Source organism: Artemia franciscana, chromosome 2 (assembly GCF_032884065.1).
Source record: "Artemia franciscana chromosome 2, ASM3288406v1, whole genome shotgun sequence".
NCBI classification, from domain to species: Eukaryota; Metazoa; Arthropoda; class Branchiopoda; order Anostraca; family Artemiidae; genus Artemia; species Artemia franciscana.
The window spans coordinates 22005124-22024028 of NC_088864.1; the positions used below are offsets into that span (position 1 = coordinate 22005124).

At 35.0% G+C, this 18905-nt stretch overlaps 1 protein-coding gene across 1 annotated transcript in view; it reads right to left on the bottom strand.

The window, feature by feature from the left end:
* Positions 1 to 8497: 8497 nt before the first annotated feature.
* LOC136038775 (fatty acid hydroxylase domain-containing protein 2-like) overlaps positions 8498 to 18905 on the bottom strand; it is a 66138-nt gene continuing 55730 nt past the window's right edge. The window contains exons 5-6 of the mRNA XM_065722150.1: positions 15930 to 16202; positions 8498 to 8802 (exon numbers count right to left, since the gene is read on the bottom strand). Of these exons, the coding sequence (XP_065578222.1) occupies positions 8658 to 8802; positions 15930 to 16202 (418 nt within the window). The 3' untranslated portion in view covers positions 8498 to 8657. The remainder of the gene's footprint in view (positions 8803 to 15929; positions 16203 to 18905) is intronic.

Genomic DNA, 18905 nt, shown 5'->3' on the forward strand with positions numbered 1-18905 from the left:
TTTTTTAGTATCTGAGAAGCATTTGCTATATTGCCTCATATTAATTGAGATCTCTCCCCTTTTTGTATATTTATTATAGCTCTTTGTTTTTTTAGGTTTGTATTTTGTTTAATTTTGTAGAAATCGTTCTGTATTTCTGGTATTTTTTCTATCTTTCTGTATTTATGTTCTTTTTTCTACTGAGGACGGCTGAGGGAAAGCTCGTTCAAAATATTTCTAATTCTCATTGTTTTTGAAGCTGTGAATTTTCCTCGTTTTTTCTTTGTCCCAAGTTTCTCCTGATTGTTCTGTTTTGCCAGTATTGCTTATGTTGTTTTCTTATTGATGTTTTTATCTAGATGATTTTTATTACTGTTAGAAGTAGTACTTTGATTGTTTTTTTTTTTTCTTAAAACGTTATATTTGAGCTGCTGAAGTATGACAACATTCAATATTCCTGGGATCTTTAAAAAAAAAGAACAAACAAAAAGCCTATCTTGTACTTCCTTTTAAAGTCATAGAATACTTAAATATGTCTTGAAGATAAATTTCCAATGGTTCACCTTTTGCACGCTCACTTCCTTGGTTTCTTGTATGCGCATCATTTTTGATGCTGTCATGAATAAGCATCAAATTGTTTTCCCTGTTTTAAATAATTATAATTCACTTAGGTCAAGTGCACACATTCGGGCAAGACGCCTTTTCATGGTTGTGGCAGTGGCTGCAGCATAGTAAAGAGCGAACTACAGGCCATAGTAACCAAAAGTCAAAAACATGTTAAAAAAATGCGTAGTGAAAAAATTGCCACCTGGCACTGATTCAGCAATTTTAACTATTATCTCAGTTCGCCTTAGAAGTAAAGGTTTGTTGCAAAAAGAAATTTATGGTGATTTTGAAAAAAAAAAACATGAAACCCTTCCAAAATGGCGTCCGATCAGAATGAAAAGTGTACCATTGGAATCATTTTCCCTGGTTGCCACTGCTGCGTTAATCCCGACACGATTTTTTTCTGGTGGAACAGACGTACAACAGAATCGGATGGAGGTTCACAGAGAAACGTAGACTTTTGTGTCGCTGCGACAAACTCTAGAAGAATTCAAATCAAGTTCTCAAACTGAAGCAATGAGAATATTAGCAGAAGGATGGGCCATCAGTCCCCGGAATTATCACCTACCAAATAAGTGATCATCCAGAAAAACTTGTGGACGCCACTGGCTCTAGAAAGGCATTAACCTGAGGCATTTTAGAAATATGCGTTCAATATTCACCACCATTGATTTGAAAAGAATAGGAGGATAAGTCTGCGAACCAAGATAAGAATATTAGAAGCTACGGTAAAGGTTTTGAAAACTGGGCGCTCCAAAAGATTTGCTAAATGTTTTCCAGAGGTTCGTTTAAAGGTTAATTTAAATGTTTTACACGGTTAGTTTGGGTACCCATTCGACTCAGCTTTATTTTCAAAAATTAGCTGTAATAAAAATGAAGTTCAAACCTCTATCTAGAGCTAGAACAAAAGGTTGAGATGGCTAGGACTCGTTTTATTTCAGATGGATGACGGATTCCCTGAAATTGTTCCTTTTGGCCCTATACATGAGCCAAACAGAGATTAAATCGTCCCTGAACGTTGTTGGAAGAGGTCATAAGGATGGATTCAACGAAAATAGGTACTTTTTGCTAGAAGATAAAGAAGGCAGCTTTACATATATTTGGGCAGATGGAGAGCGTTTATTAGTGTTTAAACCTCAGCGGTGCTGCAAAGAGGTGCTAGGATTAATTGTATTAAAAGACCTTATCCGTGAATCAGTCTTATAAGTGTAGACAAAAAATTATTGAATCAATAAGCATGATTGATAAGCATAGTGTACCGGTATTAAAACTATAAACGAATTTACAGTTGACAGATATTTAATTAGAATAATTGTTTCTTTCATTCTAATGTAACACAGTTGTTAAATACTTAAAAGTAAATGCCAATCCTCTCCCAAATTACAAAGGTGTGTCCCAGGGAGTCCTGTTAGGCCTGATTTTCATCCTTGTGATGATAAACAGCTTTCGTATTGTTTTATGGATAAATAAAAATTTGTTGATCATCCAACTGTCTTACAGATTCATTAGAAAAGTATTGAAAGCAGCTAGAAAATAAGTAACAGGATATAATGGATATCCTGGAAGAGATATTAGATGAAGCAGTTACTAAGGATGTGCCAATCAGTTCTTCAAATTCGGGAATTTTAATGCTTAGTTTCTTTTTTAGCATTCTTGTTATTCAATATGGGATTACCATATTAGCAATACCTTAAAACGTACAAATGCTACATCTTTCCTACATAAAAAGTTTAAATGTTCTAAATTGAAAAAAAAAGAAATCACCAGTGCAACAACAAAAAGACAGGAACGAACCCACACAATTAAACTAAAAAAAAGAAGAAGGAGAAAGGAAGACTGTTTTCCTACTTTAATAATTTAAATATATCAGTATTTGAACGAGGCCTTAACCTTACTCATATATCCAATTATATAGTTCAAACACTGTAGCCATGCACAATCAACCGCAAAGAATCAAACGACAGTAAGTCGTGTTTTAAGTATAAATCGTTATATACCAAATATTAAAAACAATAAATAAGACAAATAAATTTAAAAAGAAACTTGGGCTTCAAAAAAGAGCCTCAGGCCTAAACATCTCAAAAATAGTGTTGAATAGAAATAAAAGTGTGCTTTTGGAGCCATAATGGTCAAAACCCTATACAGGAGAGTTAGAGTTCCCCACCCTAAAGAACAAGAAAATCCTTTTTTGCAGACGAAGTCCTGATGTGTCTCTTTTTTGATCCAACTTATTTTAACATGTATCATATTGGTATATTTAGTTTCATCATTCAAATTAGAGAAGAATCTTTCTCAAGATTTAGTGTGTACATTTAAAAAAAGAAATAAAAACGATCAAAATTATCTTTAAGAAAATAAAGTTCTGTTTACGGAATTTCAAGCTTAAAATGAACAGAAATTACGCTTTTACAAACTACGTTTGATATAATCGCAAAACAAACTCAAATAAACTGACTCATAACGTTTTCCAACATCTATAGAATTTAAAAAAATTGCACTTTTCTGAAAACTGACCTTACTTGATTATTTTAGGGATTAAAATTATATCCTAAGAGTTACTGATGATATGGGTGTTGAAAGACAAATGAGAGCTTTATAGATTAGTTTTTTATTGTCAGTAGGTTTATTGGATTTTCTGCTCCTAAAAAACATTACGTTTGTGGGGGCAAGTTTGTGGTCTTAGTAAAGCACTAGTTATTGGAATTTTGCATATACTTTGAGGGTATTATGAATCAATATTTTTCAACTAATTGTGTAGATGTAGCTTTTGTAATTTATGAAGCAATAGTTTACAGAAATTTCAATGAATAAGAAAATTTAACTAAAAAAGAACAAAAACTGACATAAATAGCGTTGACAACCCCTTGGGCTATCAACCATACTCATGCTAGTTTTTGGTCAGTTTTTAGTTATAATCGCTTATTTACTGTAATTTCTGTTCGCTTTGGGTTCCATTTACTTATTGAGGTGATTTGTGGCAGTTTTATGCTTGGGAAGATATTCGACTTTATTTCTGCTCATTTTTCAGGTCGATGGAAATCTATAATTTTCTGTGAAAAACTTGTTTTATAGGACAATTTCTTAAAATTAATTCCTATTTTTTATTGACATAGTCTATTTCTAGAAAAATTCACATCTTTTGTTTTTTTTTCTATAGGAATCCATAGTTCGGTTTGCTCTTTTGTATGTTGGATTAAATTTTTCACATTAAAATTTACATGCTTATAGTTTGTTTTGACTTAGTTCAGAATTCTCCTAATTATCAAACAGTTCCGGGGTAACGAACTGTAGTAAAGAGCGACCCGGCTCAATAGTAACCAAAACTCTAAAAAATTGAATTTTGATATCAATAGCTACATCAAAAGAATCGCATTTTAATGCTGATTTTAAATATATAAGTTTCATCAAGTTTAGTCTTACACATCAAAAGTTACGAGCCTGAGAAAATTTGCCTTATTTAGGAAAATAGGGGGAAACACCCCCTAAAAGTCGTAGGATCTTAACAAAAATGACACCATCAGATTCAGCGTATCAGAGAACCCTACTGTAGAAGTTTCAAGCTCCTATCTACAAAAATGCGGAATTTTGTATTTTTTGCCAGAAGACAAATCTCGGGTGCGTGTTTATTTGTTTGTTTTTTTTTTCCCAGGGGTCATCGTATCGACCAAGTGGTCCTAGAATGTCGCAAGAGGGCTCATTCTAACGGAAATGAAAAGTTCTAGTGCCCTTTTTAAGTGACCAAAAAAATTGGAGGGCATCTAGGCCCCCTCCCACGCTCAGGTTTTCCCAAAGTCAACGGATAAAAATTTTGAGATAGCCATTTTGTTCAGCATAGTCGAAAACCATAATAACTATGTCTTTGGGGATGACTTACTCCCCCACAATCCCTGGGGGAGGGGCTGCAAGTTACAAACTTTGACCAGTGTTTACATATAGTAATGGTTATTGGGAAGTGTACAGACGTTTTCAGGGGGATTTTATTTTGTTCGGGGGTGGGGCTGAGGAGAGGAGGCTATGTTGGAGGATCTTTCCTTGGAGGAATCTGTCATGGGGAAGAAAAATTCAATGAAAAGGGCGCAGGATTCTCTAGCATTACTATAAGAAAACAATGAAAAATAAACATGAAAACGTTTTTTCAAATGAAAGGAAGAAGTAGTATTGAAACTTAAAACGAACAGAGATTATTACGCATATGAGGGGTTCTAAAAATACTTTAGCATAAAGAGCGAGGTATTTAGGAGGAGATAAATACCTTGCTCTTTATACTAAAGTATTTTTAGTAATTTCAACTATTTATTCTACGGCCTTTCTGATTCAGGGGTCATTCTTAAAGAATTGGGACAAAACTTACGATTTAGTGTAAAGAGCGTGGTATTAACGAGGGTACAAACCCCCTCGTATACATAATAAAAATATAAGGTTATGAAAGTTTGTTACGTAACTTAATTCTTAAGTTACGTATTTTTTTTACTAATAAAAACGCTCGTTAAAAATTAAAAGTTCTAGTTGCCTTTTTAAGTAACCGAAAAATTGGAGGGCAACTAGGCCATCCTTCTCCACCCCTTATTTCTCAAAATCGTCTGATCAAAACTAAGAGAAAGCCATTTAGCCAAAAAAAGAATTAATATACAAATTTCATTTTAATAATTTATGTGCGGAGAGCCAAAACCAAACATGCATTAATTCAAAAACGTTCAGAAATTAAATAAAAAAAAACTAATTTTTTTAGCTGAAAGTAAGGAGCGACATTAAAACTTAAAACGAACAGAAATTACTCCGTATATGAAATGGATTGTCCCCTCCGCAATCCCTCGCTCTTTACGCTAAAGTTTGACTTTTTGTCACAATTCTACTTTTTAAAACAATTAAAAGCTTTAGCGTAAAGAGCGAGGGATTGCGGAGGGGACAACCCATTTCATATACGGAGTAATTTCTGTTCGTTTTAAGTTTTAATGTCGCTCCTTACTTTCAGCTAAAAAATTAGTTTTTTTTATTTAATTACTTGAAAGACTCAGCTTAATACCCTTAGCTTGCGTAGCAGCAACGGTTGTAGAAGCAATAGTAGCATTAGAGGTAGTGTGCACATGGCACCTTTGGTTTCTTCAAGAGCCCCTTCAGCGCATACCGAGAGTTTTAACTTAATACTATCAACTATTCCTGTAGCATTACCGATACGTCATCTTAACCACCTATGTGTGGATAGTGCGTTTCAATTTAGTTCAATACAGTTTCAATATTGCCCAAATATTTTGCCTCTATCTTAGCTATAGCAGTAGCAGTAGCAGTACCAGAAGTAATAGTAGTAGCAGAAGCTGTATTGATAGTACTAGCATCAGCTTTAATAGCAGTCGTAGTAATAGAAGTAGTAGTAATAATACCAGTAGTATTTGTGTCAGTAGACGCAGTAGCAACAGGATGTAAATATCATCTTTGATTAGTTCAACACCCCCTCACTAGCCCTGTAAGTTTCAACTTCACACACCGAACTGTTCCTAAAATATTGATGATCCGCCCGTTTGACAATCTGCATACATAGAGAGTATTGTGGTGCAGTTCACCTTCCTCCTCATAATTCCTTGCAAATTTCACCGTCATACTCTTAGGCATAGCTGGAATAGCAGTCACAGCAGTCGTATTAGTATTAATAGTGGTAGTACTAATAGTAATAGCACTACTACTAGTAGCAGCAGTAGTATTAACGTATTCGCTTTTGGTCACATGAACAACCCTCTCATCAAGTCCTGGAAGTTTCAAGTTTATACAATTAGCCGTTGCTATGACATTGCTGATATGTCTTTTTGATTACCAGTATATCTTTACCCTTCTTGGCATTCTAATTTTAATAGTCTCAGCCCTAGAAGTAGTTAGTATAGAAGTAGTGTTTGAGGTAGTAGTAGTAGTAAATGTGGCAGTTTTAGTGGTAGTAATATTAGTAGTGGAGTGCACCTATTGCTTTTTGGTCAATTAATATCCTCTTTAAGCATTCTCTAAAATTTCCAATTTAATACCCAAAATCCACTCTTGAGATACGCGTTTTTGACAATGTGTATTAATAGCGTCTTTTCATTTAGTTCAAATTTCCCCTCAATACGGTAAATGTAATAGTGTGGCAATGGTAGTAGTAGTAGTAGTAGTAGTGGTAGTAGTTGTACTGATGGCAGTTGTAGCAGCAGTAATAGAATCCAAGTATTGCCTTTTTGGTCCATTGATGGTCTCCCTTACAATTTCATGAGAGTTCCAAACTAATGTTCTCATTCATTCCTGAATTGCGCCTTTTGACAAAACGTCTACAAATAATGGATTTTAACTTAGTTCAACGTTCCCCTCAACCTTCTCTGAAAGTAAAGGTCAAAAATGCTTACCTTTCTCAGTCATATACTATTTGTAAACAATGAAGCAATTGCCAAACTTACAGCCCTTGCCCTGAAGGCTGTGAGGAGACTGATATCTCCAAAAGGCCTAATTAATGGGCCTTTCAATAGTGTTGAAGGAAATGAACGTCTCAAAATTTTGATTGGACGTTTGTTTTGGGAAATGATGGGTATGGGCTTTTTGTGAGGGCTGGTTGCCCTCAAATCACTTTTGACTCTTAAAAAGGGCACTAAAACTTTCATTCCCGATCAAATGAGCCTCAACCGAAGTTTATACTGCTATCCATTCAAAAAAACCTTATTTGCCCCTAGAAAATAATTTACAATCCTTTCCCTTGGGCTCTGGTGGGTGACAACCTCCTTGGCAATACTGTTATATATTTTTTTTTGATTATTTTGAACAAAATGGCTATCTTACTATTTCGATCTACGTTTGAGAAAAAGAGGACGTCTGGGGGGGACTACTTGCCCTCCGTCACTTTTTACTCTTAAATGGAAACTAGTATTTGTGATTTCGAATTAAATGAGTCTATGCTGAAGTTTATATGACTACCCCATCCGTAAAATCGCTATATACCCTCGGGGTATACTTTACAACCGTTGCTCTAAGGTTCTGACGGGTTTTTCCAACCCCGAAGACCTTGTTATATGATTTTTAGACTATTTTGAACAATATGACTATCTCGAAATTTCTCTCGGCTGCGTTTTGGGAAAAAGACCCTAGGAAGGCTAGTTGCCCTTCGATCTTTTTTAATCCTTAAAAGTCCAGTAGAATATCAGATTTTAAATCAGATGATCCCCCTCCGAAGTTTACACGACCATTCATTCCATAGAAAAACCTTGTATGTTAATAATGGGCAACTGTTACAGCTTATAGTCCTTACACTGAGGGTCGTGAGGAGGGTTGTCATCCTGAAAGACCTACTTACTGGACTTTTCAACTAACATGACCAAAACGGCTATCATAAAATTTTGACTGGATATGCCTGGGGAAAGGCTTAGGGGGGGGGGGCTGGTTGCCCTCCAATCACTTTCTACGACTAAAAAGGGTACGTACTAGAATTTTCAATTTCCAATCGAATGAGCCCTTCTCAAAGTTTTTGCGACAAATCTTTTTATACGAATTGCTCTGGTCTAAAAAAAGTGAATAAATCATAGTGTCCAGATTGCTCTTTGTTTAAGCAGCGCTATTGCACTACCCATGACATTCTCATATCTTAGTCCATCGCACACGTGGGAAAAGATTGTTGTCTGACTCTAGCTCATTGTCCTCAATACCTTCAATACAATTGTTTCTACGTCTACTTGCTGTAATTGCTGGCTATACACCTAGTACATTTTCCATATATATATATATATATATATATATATACGTGTTTGTGCTGTTGCATTGGTGATTTCTTTTTTCATTATAAATATACTATATTATTATATGACAACAATTACCTGTACTGTTGCGGGAACCAGTTTATCTAAAATATTTGCAGCATTTCGAAATTCTTCCCTATAGTTGTATGTCTTGAAGGCAAACCAATGCTGGATTGCGGAAGATTATGCAATTCTTTATTCAACTATATTTCAAGCATATATAATTTATAATGTCAAGGAAAACGAAGTATTAACCACCAAACCCAGTAGCCTAATACAATAGGTCAATGAACGAATCCTTTTTCTTCTTTGGTCTTACATAATATCTTACTTTTACTCCTTTTCTTTGCCAAATGATTTTTTGAACAGTAGATCAGATAGTCTAAATCTGCGTTTATAATAAGGCGATTGACGGTATTGCAGATCTGTGCTATGAAGATAGTCCAGAATTCCTAAGGCCCCAAAACATTGATTAAACCTGGAAATAAAAAGAGGATTAATTTAAGGGGCTCCCGGAAAGCGGCATCGGGACTTATTTATGACAGTGTTCAAGATGCACGAAAAAAAAACTTTGGTCAACAGAAACTTTTTTCTTCACTGCCAAAGTTTTTCGAATACGTCAGGCAGCGGAAAGTTTGATCTTCGTATATTGGAATATTGCTACCCACAAGCAAAAATATTTTCTGGTTATAAAAATGCTCCTCAGGATACATTATTACAATACGAGGGGTCAAACATTCTGTTTATTGAATTACTTTTGAAGAAACGTTCCGTTCTTTCCGCGGTAACATTTTCTCAAAGCAAATTTTGGCAATGAAGGAACGGATCGATTTTCAAATGCTAGTAGGCTACTACACAAAAAAGACTTGCTGCTTTTAAACCCTGTTCTCGATATCCATACACCAAAAAATTCTTTCACAAATAAAAGTAAGAGCTTCATTAAAACTTAAAACGAACAAATGACCATTCTATACATGAGGAGGCAGGCCCCTATTTAACCGCGCGCTTTTTATTCTAAATCTGTGTTTTTATTTCCAATAATTTAAGAACAACTGCTCTAGACCAAGGACGATTAGAACAGAAACTATTTTCACAGTATCTCAAGAAAGAAAGATCTTATTAATTTGCATTTCCTTCAAACAACACCGTTTGCAGTTAAAATTTTCTAAATGCTTTTGGAATAACAGGGCAAAGTTTTGGCGTAAGAAGCTTGGTTGAGAAGGGGGAGAAGCCCCCCCTCAAACAAGAAATGTTTTCTATTCGCTTTAGGTTTAAGTGCGCCTCTCATAGAATGCTGGACAACATGGGCCTAAAACGCGTGTCCAAGGCTTTAAAACCCCTCCACGTAACAGAATCCATTGGCCAATGTTCTACTGAATAATATGCAAGTAAGCAATGTTCTAAAGGTGCTGGTTTTATTGGGTAAACGGTTTATATTCTGGTTCATTTTTATGGACAGAATTTTTGCTTATGGACGAATCAAACAGTTCGTGGTAACGAACTGTAGTAAGGAGCGACCCGGCTCAATAGTAACCAAAACTCTAAAAAATAGAATTTTGATGCTAATACATACATCAAAAGAATCGCATTTTAATGCTGATTTTAAATATATAAGTTTCATCAAGTTTAGTCTTACCCATCAAAAGTTACGAGCCTGAGAAAATTTGCGTTATTTTAGAAAATAGGGGGAAACGCCCCCTAGAAGTCATAGAATCTTTACGAAAATCACACCATCAGATTCACCGTATCAGAGAACCCTACTGTAGAAGTTTCAAGCTCCTATCTACAAAAATGTGGAATTTTGTATTTTTTGCCAGAAGGCAGATCACGGATGCGTGTTTATTTGTTTTTTTGTTTTTTTTGTTTTTTTTTCTTTTTCCCAGGGGTGATCGTATCGACCCAGTTGTCCTAGAATGTTGCAAGAGGGCTCATTTTAACGGAAATGAAAAGTTCTAGTGCCCTTTTTAAGTGACCAAAAAAATTGGAGGGCACCTAGGCCCCCTCCCAAGCTAATTATTTTACCAAAGTCAACAAATGAAAATTCTGAGATAGCCATTTTATTCAGCGTAGTCGAAAAACCTTATAACTATGTCTTTGGGGACGACTTACTCCCCCACAGTCCCCGTGGGAGGGGCAACAAGTTACAAACTTTGATCAGTGCTTACATATAGTAATGGTTATTGGGAAGTGTACAGGCGTTTTCAGGAGGATTTTTCTGGTTGGGGGAGGGGTTGAGAAGAGGGGGATATGCTGGGGGAACTTTCCATCGATAGTTTGTCATGGCGGAAGAAAATCTCCATGAAGGGAGCGCAGGATTTACTAGCATTATTTAAAAAAAAATGAAAAAATAAATATGAAAAGTTCTTTCAGCTGGAAGTAAGGAGCAGCATTAAAACTTAAAACAAACAGAAATTATTACCCATTTGAGGGGCTCACCTCCTAATACCTCGCTCTTTACGCTAAAGTATTTTTAGTAATTTCAACTATTTATTCTACAGCTTTTGTGATTCTGGGGTCATTCTTAATGAATTGGGACAAAATTTAAGCTTTAATGTAAAGAGCGAGGATCTGACAAGGGGGGAAACCCCTCATACATGTAATAAAAATATGAGAATACAAAAGTTCTTTACTTAAGCTAATTTATAAGTTACGTAAATCTTTTACTAATAAAAATATTCGTAAAAAATCAAAAATTCTAGTTGCCTTTTTAATTAACCAAAAAACCGGAGGGCAACTAGGCTTCCTCCCCCGCTCTTTTTTTCTCAAAATCATTCGATCAAAATTATGAGAAAGCCATTTAGCCAAAAAAAAATGCAAATTTTGTTTTAATTATTCCTCTGCGGAGAGCCAAAATCAAAACATGCATTGATTCAAAAACGTCCAGAAATTAAATAAAAAAAACAAGTTTTTTTAACTGAAAGTAAGGAGCGACATTAAAACTTAAAACGACCAGAAATTACTTCGTATATGAAAGAGGCTGCTTCCTCATCAACGCCCCGCTCTTTACGCTAAAGTTTTTTACTGTTTTAAAAAGAAGAATTGAGAGAAAGAGTCAAACTTTAGCGTAAAGAGCGGGGCGTTGATGAGGAAGCAGCCTCTTTCATATACGAAGTAATTTCTGGTCGTTTTAAGTTTTAATGTCGCTCCTTACTTTCAGTTAAAAAAACTTGTTTTTTTTTATTTAATAACGTATTAAAGTCATGTTGAGCCTTTGAGGTTGTAAGGCTATGGAAAGATTTTTTACTGGCTCTCCGAATTTGGCTCGATACTATTTTGGCCGAATTTGGGCAAAACTTAGTGTTTTACGGGTTAACTGTTGGAATACAGCAATATTTTGGTGTTGCCTCTGTTGTTACTTAATAAGCTAAATCTTCAAGTGCTCATTCAAATGACCTTCAATTTCATATTCTGGCACCACGGGCCTGGCACGTACACAAAATCATTTTTGGACGCTCAAGTGTTGTTCAATGTCTTAAGGGACAATGATACAAAAGCACTATTTGATACCTTGAATAAAAAAAATCCTGGAATTTCAAGAAAACATATCATTTTACGAGGGCCTGGAATCTGACCCCCTCCCATCATTAAATACGTCCTAGCTACAGACCTTGGACGGTCACCTGTGTGACCACCCTTTTCTGAAAAAATAAGAGATTTTATGTCAAGTCAACAGTGGCTTACATGTTGGTCTCATACTTGTTGAGTTTAAATGGATGATTTTTACTAAGATCGTACCCCTCTTTTGGGGAGCTCAATTTCTAGTTTTAAAATTATACGGATTTTAACATTATAATAGTTTTTTATGAGCACCTTTGAACTTGATAAGGTTTACATATTTTGAAATAGTGTAAATAACACGTTTTGTTGTTGCATCTATCTTAATTGTAGCTTTGTTATTTAAAGTTTTAGTTTCCGCTGCCAAGTAATGCTAATTGAATCCAAGCAGAGGAAAAAGAATTCAGAACATTTACCAGTGAGTGTCGACATTGAAAAACTTTCGGACATTCGTGATATATATATATATATATATATATATATATATATATATATATATATATATATATATATATATATATATATATATATATATATGGATGTCTCCCATGGACACCGACATGAGGGTCAAGGGTTCAATACCCCCGTCAAACAAGATGACACTAAAAAAAATGTATATAATTAGAAAGCAAAAAATGTTCCATTTTAAAGTTTGAGTTAAAAAAAACTCCTGTTAGGACTTGAACCTCCCCTCCCCAACATCTTAAGAAACTTCCTTGCGGTACTCAAGAAGCTCCCAACTTCGCCACTATTTGCACCGGTAAGCCCGCCAATGTAATCTCTTATGATACACTTATTTTTTGTAATAGGAGGGGAGCTATCACGCTGCAGTACCCCTAATATAAGCTTGTTAAAATAATATTCCTGGTAATGATGGAATATTCAAGATTTATCCTCATCCCCCTTCCAAACCTCCCTCCAAATTTATATGGAGGCCCCATGAAAAGCAAGAAAACACTAAAAATGTATAAAGGGAGATGAAAAATATTCTTATTTAAATCTTGGTAACAACAAAGCTCATGATAGAACTTGTCTCCCCCCAAGGGAAATTTCTTAGTGACATTCATGATCTTCCCCACATATCTCCCTTTTGTGCAGCTAAGCATTTGGATGTAGAGCTTTATATTACTCGAAAAAAATATTTCTACAATTAGAGGCGACCAGCCTTACCTTTATTGCAGGCCTTCTCCAAAAACACTCCTTCCTCCAAGGAATAAAGGAAGTTAGAGATTAACTTCTTCCCTTGCCGACTTCCCCTCAAATCACTATTCCATATTTTTCTGAAGGTTTACGTAGTGTTGAAAAATGCGGGCATAAAATCCACTTTTTGAGACTTCAGGGACCCTCCCCCTGCCCATCTACATAAAGATCCATTAGTACTCCTCTCCAATAGCTGACGTGCAACTGTAAAGAAATCTACATGTTTTGGTCATTTTGTCTACATTTTTTGTTCTAAAAGGAATTGCCTTAGTTAAAATTTTGCGTTAGTTAAATTAAATTAAATTTACAAATTTGATCGCTTTTTCATATCCTCTTGGGAATATAGTTTATATAGGCATATTAATCTAGGCATATTGTCTAGGCATATTAAGATTTCAATAATTATATAACTCTGAGTGTGTCGGTTCAAATTAAATTTTTCTTATCTCTCTTTCAGATTTTTAATTTTAGCTATTTTCGGGGGTTTTGTCTCTTTGCTGTTTGAAGGAGGAGCTTATTGCATATTTTAGCTGCGCCGGCTTGATGGATTGCAATTATATATATTTTGTTTCTTGTTTTTTTTTTTCTTCTAGTAAATTAACTACCTATCTCTCTGTCTCAGCTGCCTATTTTCTGCCTGACAAACAAATACCTTGTGGTGATTAAGTGTAAGTAAGGAGTGACTCGTGCAAATAGTAACCGAAACCCTCACAAAAGGCGAGCGGAATATACAAAAAAAAAATTGTAGAAGCGATTCTGAGAATGTAAAAAGCATCCAGTTTGAAGCTACCTCTAGAAATTTTTGAACTTCAGAAAATTAGCTAGATTAACAGGGAAAGATTACAAACATCGCCAAAAATTAAAAAAATCGAGTTAAAAATTAGAATATTAAATTTTGTACACGAGAGAACAGGTGCAAAGGTCAAAGCACTCTTCCCTCTTCTGTGTTTATAAATGCTATGAACCTTTCAAACCAAGTTGAGCTTTGATCAGGGAATCGTAAAATCAATCCACCAGGAGTTTTTCGGAAATATATAATTAAAATTATTAGCTTTCGAAGAATTGACTGTCCTTTCGATAGTAGAATCTACACCTGATATCACTTGAAGGATAGCTGCTTGGCTACTTCATAATTTTTTTCAGAAATATCCCTTAGACAATAAAACGATCCTTTTTTTGTGGTGTTGGTTAAACTAAGAACTACATATTTGATATAGTATCTGCAAGTATCTGGAAGGGTGTAAAGTTGGTGCAAATCTGGTTGCATGTCTGACAACACTGAAAAAAACTATAAAAATCTGAAATATTATACTCTGAATCTGAAAATGTGTAGCAGAACCAACTTTGATTTTGATGCATTTTTAGTCATCTATTCACACTGGGCTAGTCCACATCCTCTTGAAAAAAAGAGTTGAGAAAAGACTTTATTTTGCTTAAGAAGAATCCGGGTTGCAGCTGTAGCTAGCAGCCTAGTAAGAGACGATCACGTCCAATAATAAAGAATATAATAATCTATAACCCCTAAAAATAAAGTCAGATCAAAACAGGAAGTCCCTTATAAGAGCTACCTTGTCTAAAATCTCTATGTAAGACACTTACCTTCCCTTGGCTTGAACAAGAACGAGAATAATATTGGCTTGAAAATCAAGAAAAGTGGCTATAACCACAATAAACGGCATATATGGTATCTTTTATTTTCTTTTCGTCAGATAGTGGGTACTGAAACATCATAGAAAGGTGTTTAATGGCCCACAATTGTTAATTTTTTTTTATTAAACTTTTTTACAAATACAGCCAATATTTTACGAACAGATTACATTTTTCTTGTACAAGATTGATCAATGACATTATAACAGTAGGTTGTTATATTAAAAGATGATCAATACAAGAATAAACCATTGTGTATATTGGACTTATTTAGCTGCCTAATTCTTTGAAGTTCGTCTTTTACTATTCCAAAGAAGACAAAACTTTAAGCTTTTTTTTGGTGTGTAATCAGGGTTTATCCAGGTTGTAGCGGTAGCTAGTAGCCTCGTAAGAGACGATCACGTCCAATGCTAAGAAATAGAATAACGCATAATTCCTAAAAAAATGACTCAGATCAAAACAAGAAGTAACACTATTACAACTGCTTTGTTTGAAACCCTTATATAGGCAAATTACCGTCCCTTGGCTAGATTAATAAGGGAAATATTTTGGCTTGAAAATCCAGAAAAGTCTTTATAATAAACACCAAACGCTAGTTCACAGTAACTGAAGTATGAGTTAATAGTAATAGCCTAAATTTCAGCGGTAGTTTTATCATTGGTAGACTTTTATAGGATATGATGCCCTATTGCATTTTAATATTAAAAAACGAACTACAACCAATAGGAATTAAAATAGTTTTACATAAAAGATTGATATAGTTAGCTAGCTAGTTATCAATAGCATCAGGCATAAATAAGTATCAGGAATAATAGCATTATTATTAGTGTTTCCGGATTTTTTCGTAAACTGGTTCCAGCGTGTTTAGTCAGTGACGTGTTGAATAAACATTTTGAAGTTTGTAGAGGCCACGAGGAGTTTCCGAAAATTTTTTTGTATGATATTACAAGATGATCATTAGGAAAACAAACCATTGCATATATTGGGATTAGTTAGCAGTCTGATTATTTGAGGTTCGTCTTTTACTATTCCATAGAAGAAAAAGCTGGAAGCTTATTTCTGCTTATAATTAGGTTTTATGTAAAGGATCGACCTATAGTTCTTTGTATTAATGGCAAAGAATGAACTCTAGCCCGTATAATAACTACATGACAGTATGAGTAAGCTACAAGTTATAAGAAAGGTTAAAATAAAAGATCTTACTTCATGTGATGATAATCATGTGCTTCCGGTGTAGAGATCAAAGGTAGGTGGTAGCCAGAGTGGTCAGCCAACGTTTGGACAACTACCATAGTAAACCAAACCCATTGTGTTGCAATATGAGGACCAACTAATAGAATTCCAATGAATGGCGGTAGTAAATTTGATAGTACATGTTCAACAGGGTGACAGTTGATTGCTGTTATTGCTATAGGTGCAGTCCACTGGTGATGCTGCTTGTGAATATACTTGTAAATAGCTTTGTGATGGAGCAATCTAGAATAATAAGAGTCAAAATCTAATTGGGTCTCCTTTTTAAACGCCCTTATTCAACTTCCAGTGACAACCCCGGCAATTAATCTCTTCTTAGGTTTAGTACCTATTTAAAACCAAAGCATGTATAAGCATGTAAGAAAGCTCAACGACTACGCTGGCTAAACATAAAAGAAGGAAAAAAAGCAGAAGGGGTTAAATTTTCAACCTGTAAAAGGCAGGAAATAATGCATATTTTGGCTTTGTACTGCCTTAGGAAAAGGAACAAAAAATGTAAAATAGAATAAAATTCGTATAGTGATAAAAAAATTGAAAACACTAAATTAAAAGATCCACCTAATCATATCAAATGTTGTCAATCATATTGTTGACTATTAGATGATATCAATGGCCAAGTTTCAGCAGCATAGAACATAACGAATTTCACGGCGGCTTTGTAGAAAAACTCGTTCAAATTAGTATTTGTTCTTTTTATTAGTAATAGTTATACTGTTTTGTTAATACTACAAGCATTTGTGAAGCTTTTTTTTAGCTGTGTTGCTTAAGAATCAAAGCGTTAATTATTATGTAAATTTTTGTACAAGAGATGAATTTTCAGTTAAAGTTTTACATAAAGATTAGTTTTGTGCAAAACAATTTGGCAAGTGATTTTGCAAACATAACTTGGGTAGATAGAGAGAGGTGTAAATATTCATATGGATTGAAAATCTGCGTATTAGATAAATGAAACTAAAAGTTGTGTGTTAAAACGATGACAGGTCTTTTTTGTTACAAATCAATGTAACATTGCAAATCAATAAAACTAAATGTATTTTCGCGTTTTTTACTCTTTTTTCTCTTAATTAAGGCTTCCTTGGCCATTAAAGTTTAATGAGTAGTTTACAAGGCATACACTTTTAAAACGAATAAGGGTAGAGAAAATAATTCACATATTTGTTTTCACTAAGATTCAGTACCTCCATATTTTTTCAAAATTTGCTCTCCTCGGTCCTTTTGGTCTAGTCTACTTACCTTGAAAGTATCACAACCAACTCTTTCAAAGTGTTTTTGTGTCTCTGGTTTAGACTTTGCGGTGTGTATGAACTTTTAGTCTAAGTAACCAAAAAAGGTATGGCAGATGTCACTGTCAGCCCTAAAAAGGAGCATTAAAATTTCGAATGCTGAGGGAATAAGCCAACTTCTAAGTTTCCATGACCTCACTTCTATGAGACGTGACCGCTCCAAAGACTGTTTTAGGTTCAAAGACTAAGAGCTGTAAGTTTTATGCCGATCAGTGAAAAAGTTTTTTGATCCAAATCATTGTCTTCTAACCAACTCCTTCCACAAAAAGATCTGTCATCCTTTCGTCCTAAGGAACAATCCTTCCAAAGTTTTGTGGAAACCGGAAACTCAACATGAAACAAGCCCCTTTTTTAAGCATTTGCCAATTCGAATTACTTACGATCCATTCCCCAGTGGTTCTAGGGGTAAACTCATTCCTAGAGGAAAATTTAACTTATCTTTCAAATATTTTGATCGGATATCTTGGGGTACGGGGGGAAGGGACAGGTAGCTAGAACTGGAGAGGCATCGTTTATCCTGTAATTACTTTAGATTCTTACAAAGGGTAATGGAACTTTCATTTTTCAATCCAATCAGCCTTCTCTGAAATTTTTAAGATCGTCCCTTTCGTAAAATGTGGCAAGTAAACGATAAAAAAATACATTGAGTGCTTGTGGCTATCTCTATCTGCGGCACACAGAAAAGGAGTTCACACAAATCCAATGTGTGAACTCTGTAGCCCTGCTAACCTTTTATGTGTGTACTTCAAACCTCTGCATAAAATTTGCATCCGCGTAAATCTTCTGTGTTTGTAAACCATGTATCTGCGTAGGCCATGTATTTGTATTACCCAGTCATCTGTGTCAGTCGTGCATCCGTGTAAATATTTTGTGTCTGTAACCTTTGCCTTTGTCAAAATCATCTATCTGCGTAAACCGTTTCAAACAGTTTGTGGTAACGAACAGTAAGTAAGGAGCGAAGCGGCTCAATAGCAACCGAAACTATAAAAAAACAGAGTCTTGATGACAATGGAAAGATTAAAAGAACCAGGTTTTGACACATAAAATCTTTCAAATTTAGGGTTAACCATAAAATGTTACGAGCCTGTAAAATTTTGCCTTATTTTTGAAAAAGGGGGGAACATCTCCAAAACATCAAATAATCTTAATGAAATTCAGACCGTCAGATTCAATTTTGCAATTTCTGCCAGAAGCAAGATCATTGGTGCGTGTTTACTTTTTTATTTATTTTTTTCAAGGGTGATCGTATCAAACCAGTGCTTCAAGAAGATTGTGAGAGGTTTCATTGTACTGGAAATCATTGGCCAACTGGAAAAGGAGTTGGAGGATCAAAAATTAAGGTGTGATCAACTGGAGAATCAGGTACTGGAAAGTGATGTCAAGGACCGCAAATTAAATTTGTTAATTCATGGCATGCCTACTGAGCGGCCGTCTCAAACAGTTGAAGAAAATGTGAAAAATTTTTATCTGATACAATGGAGATAAGCGACCCCATTCAGATTACGAAGTGCTACCGTATGCTTGGTGGTTCCGTTAACGTTACTAATCGAAGGCCTCGTCCGGCACCTATATTTATCTCGGTTGTAAACGAACAGAACATTCAGAGGATTCTCAACTCAGTTCGTAAATTGAAGGGGAGCGGCAT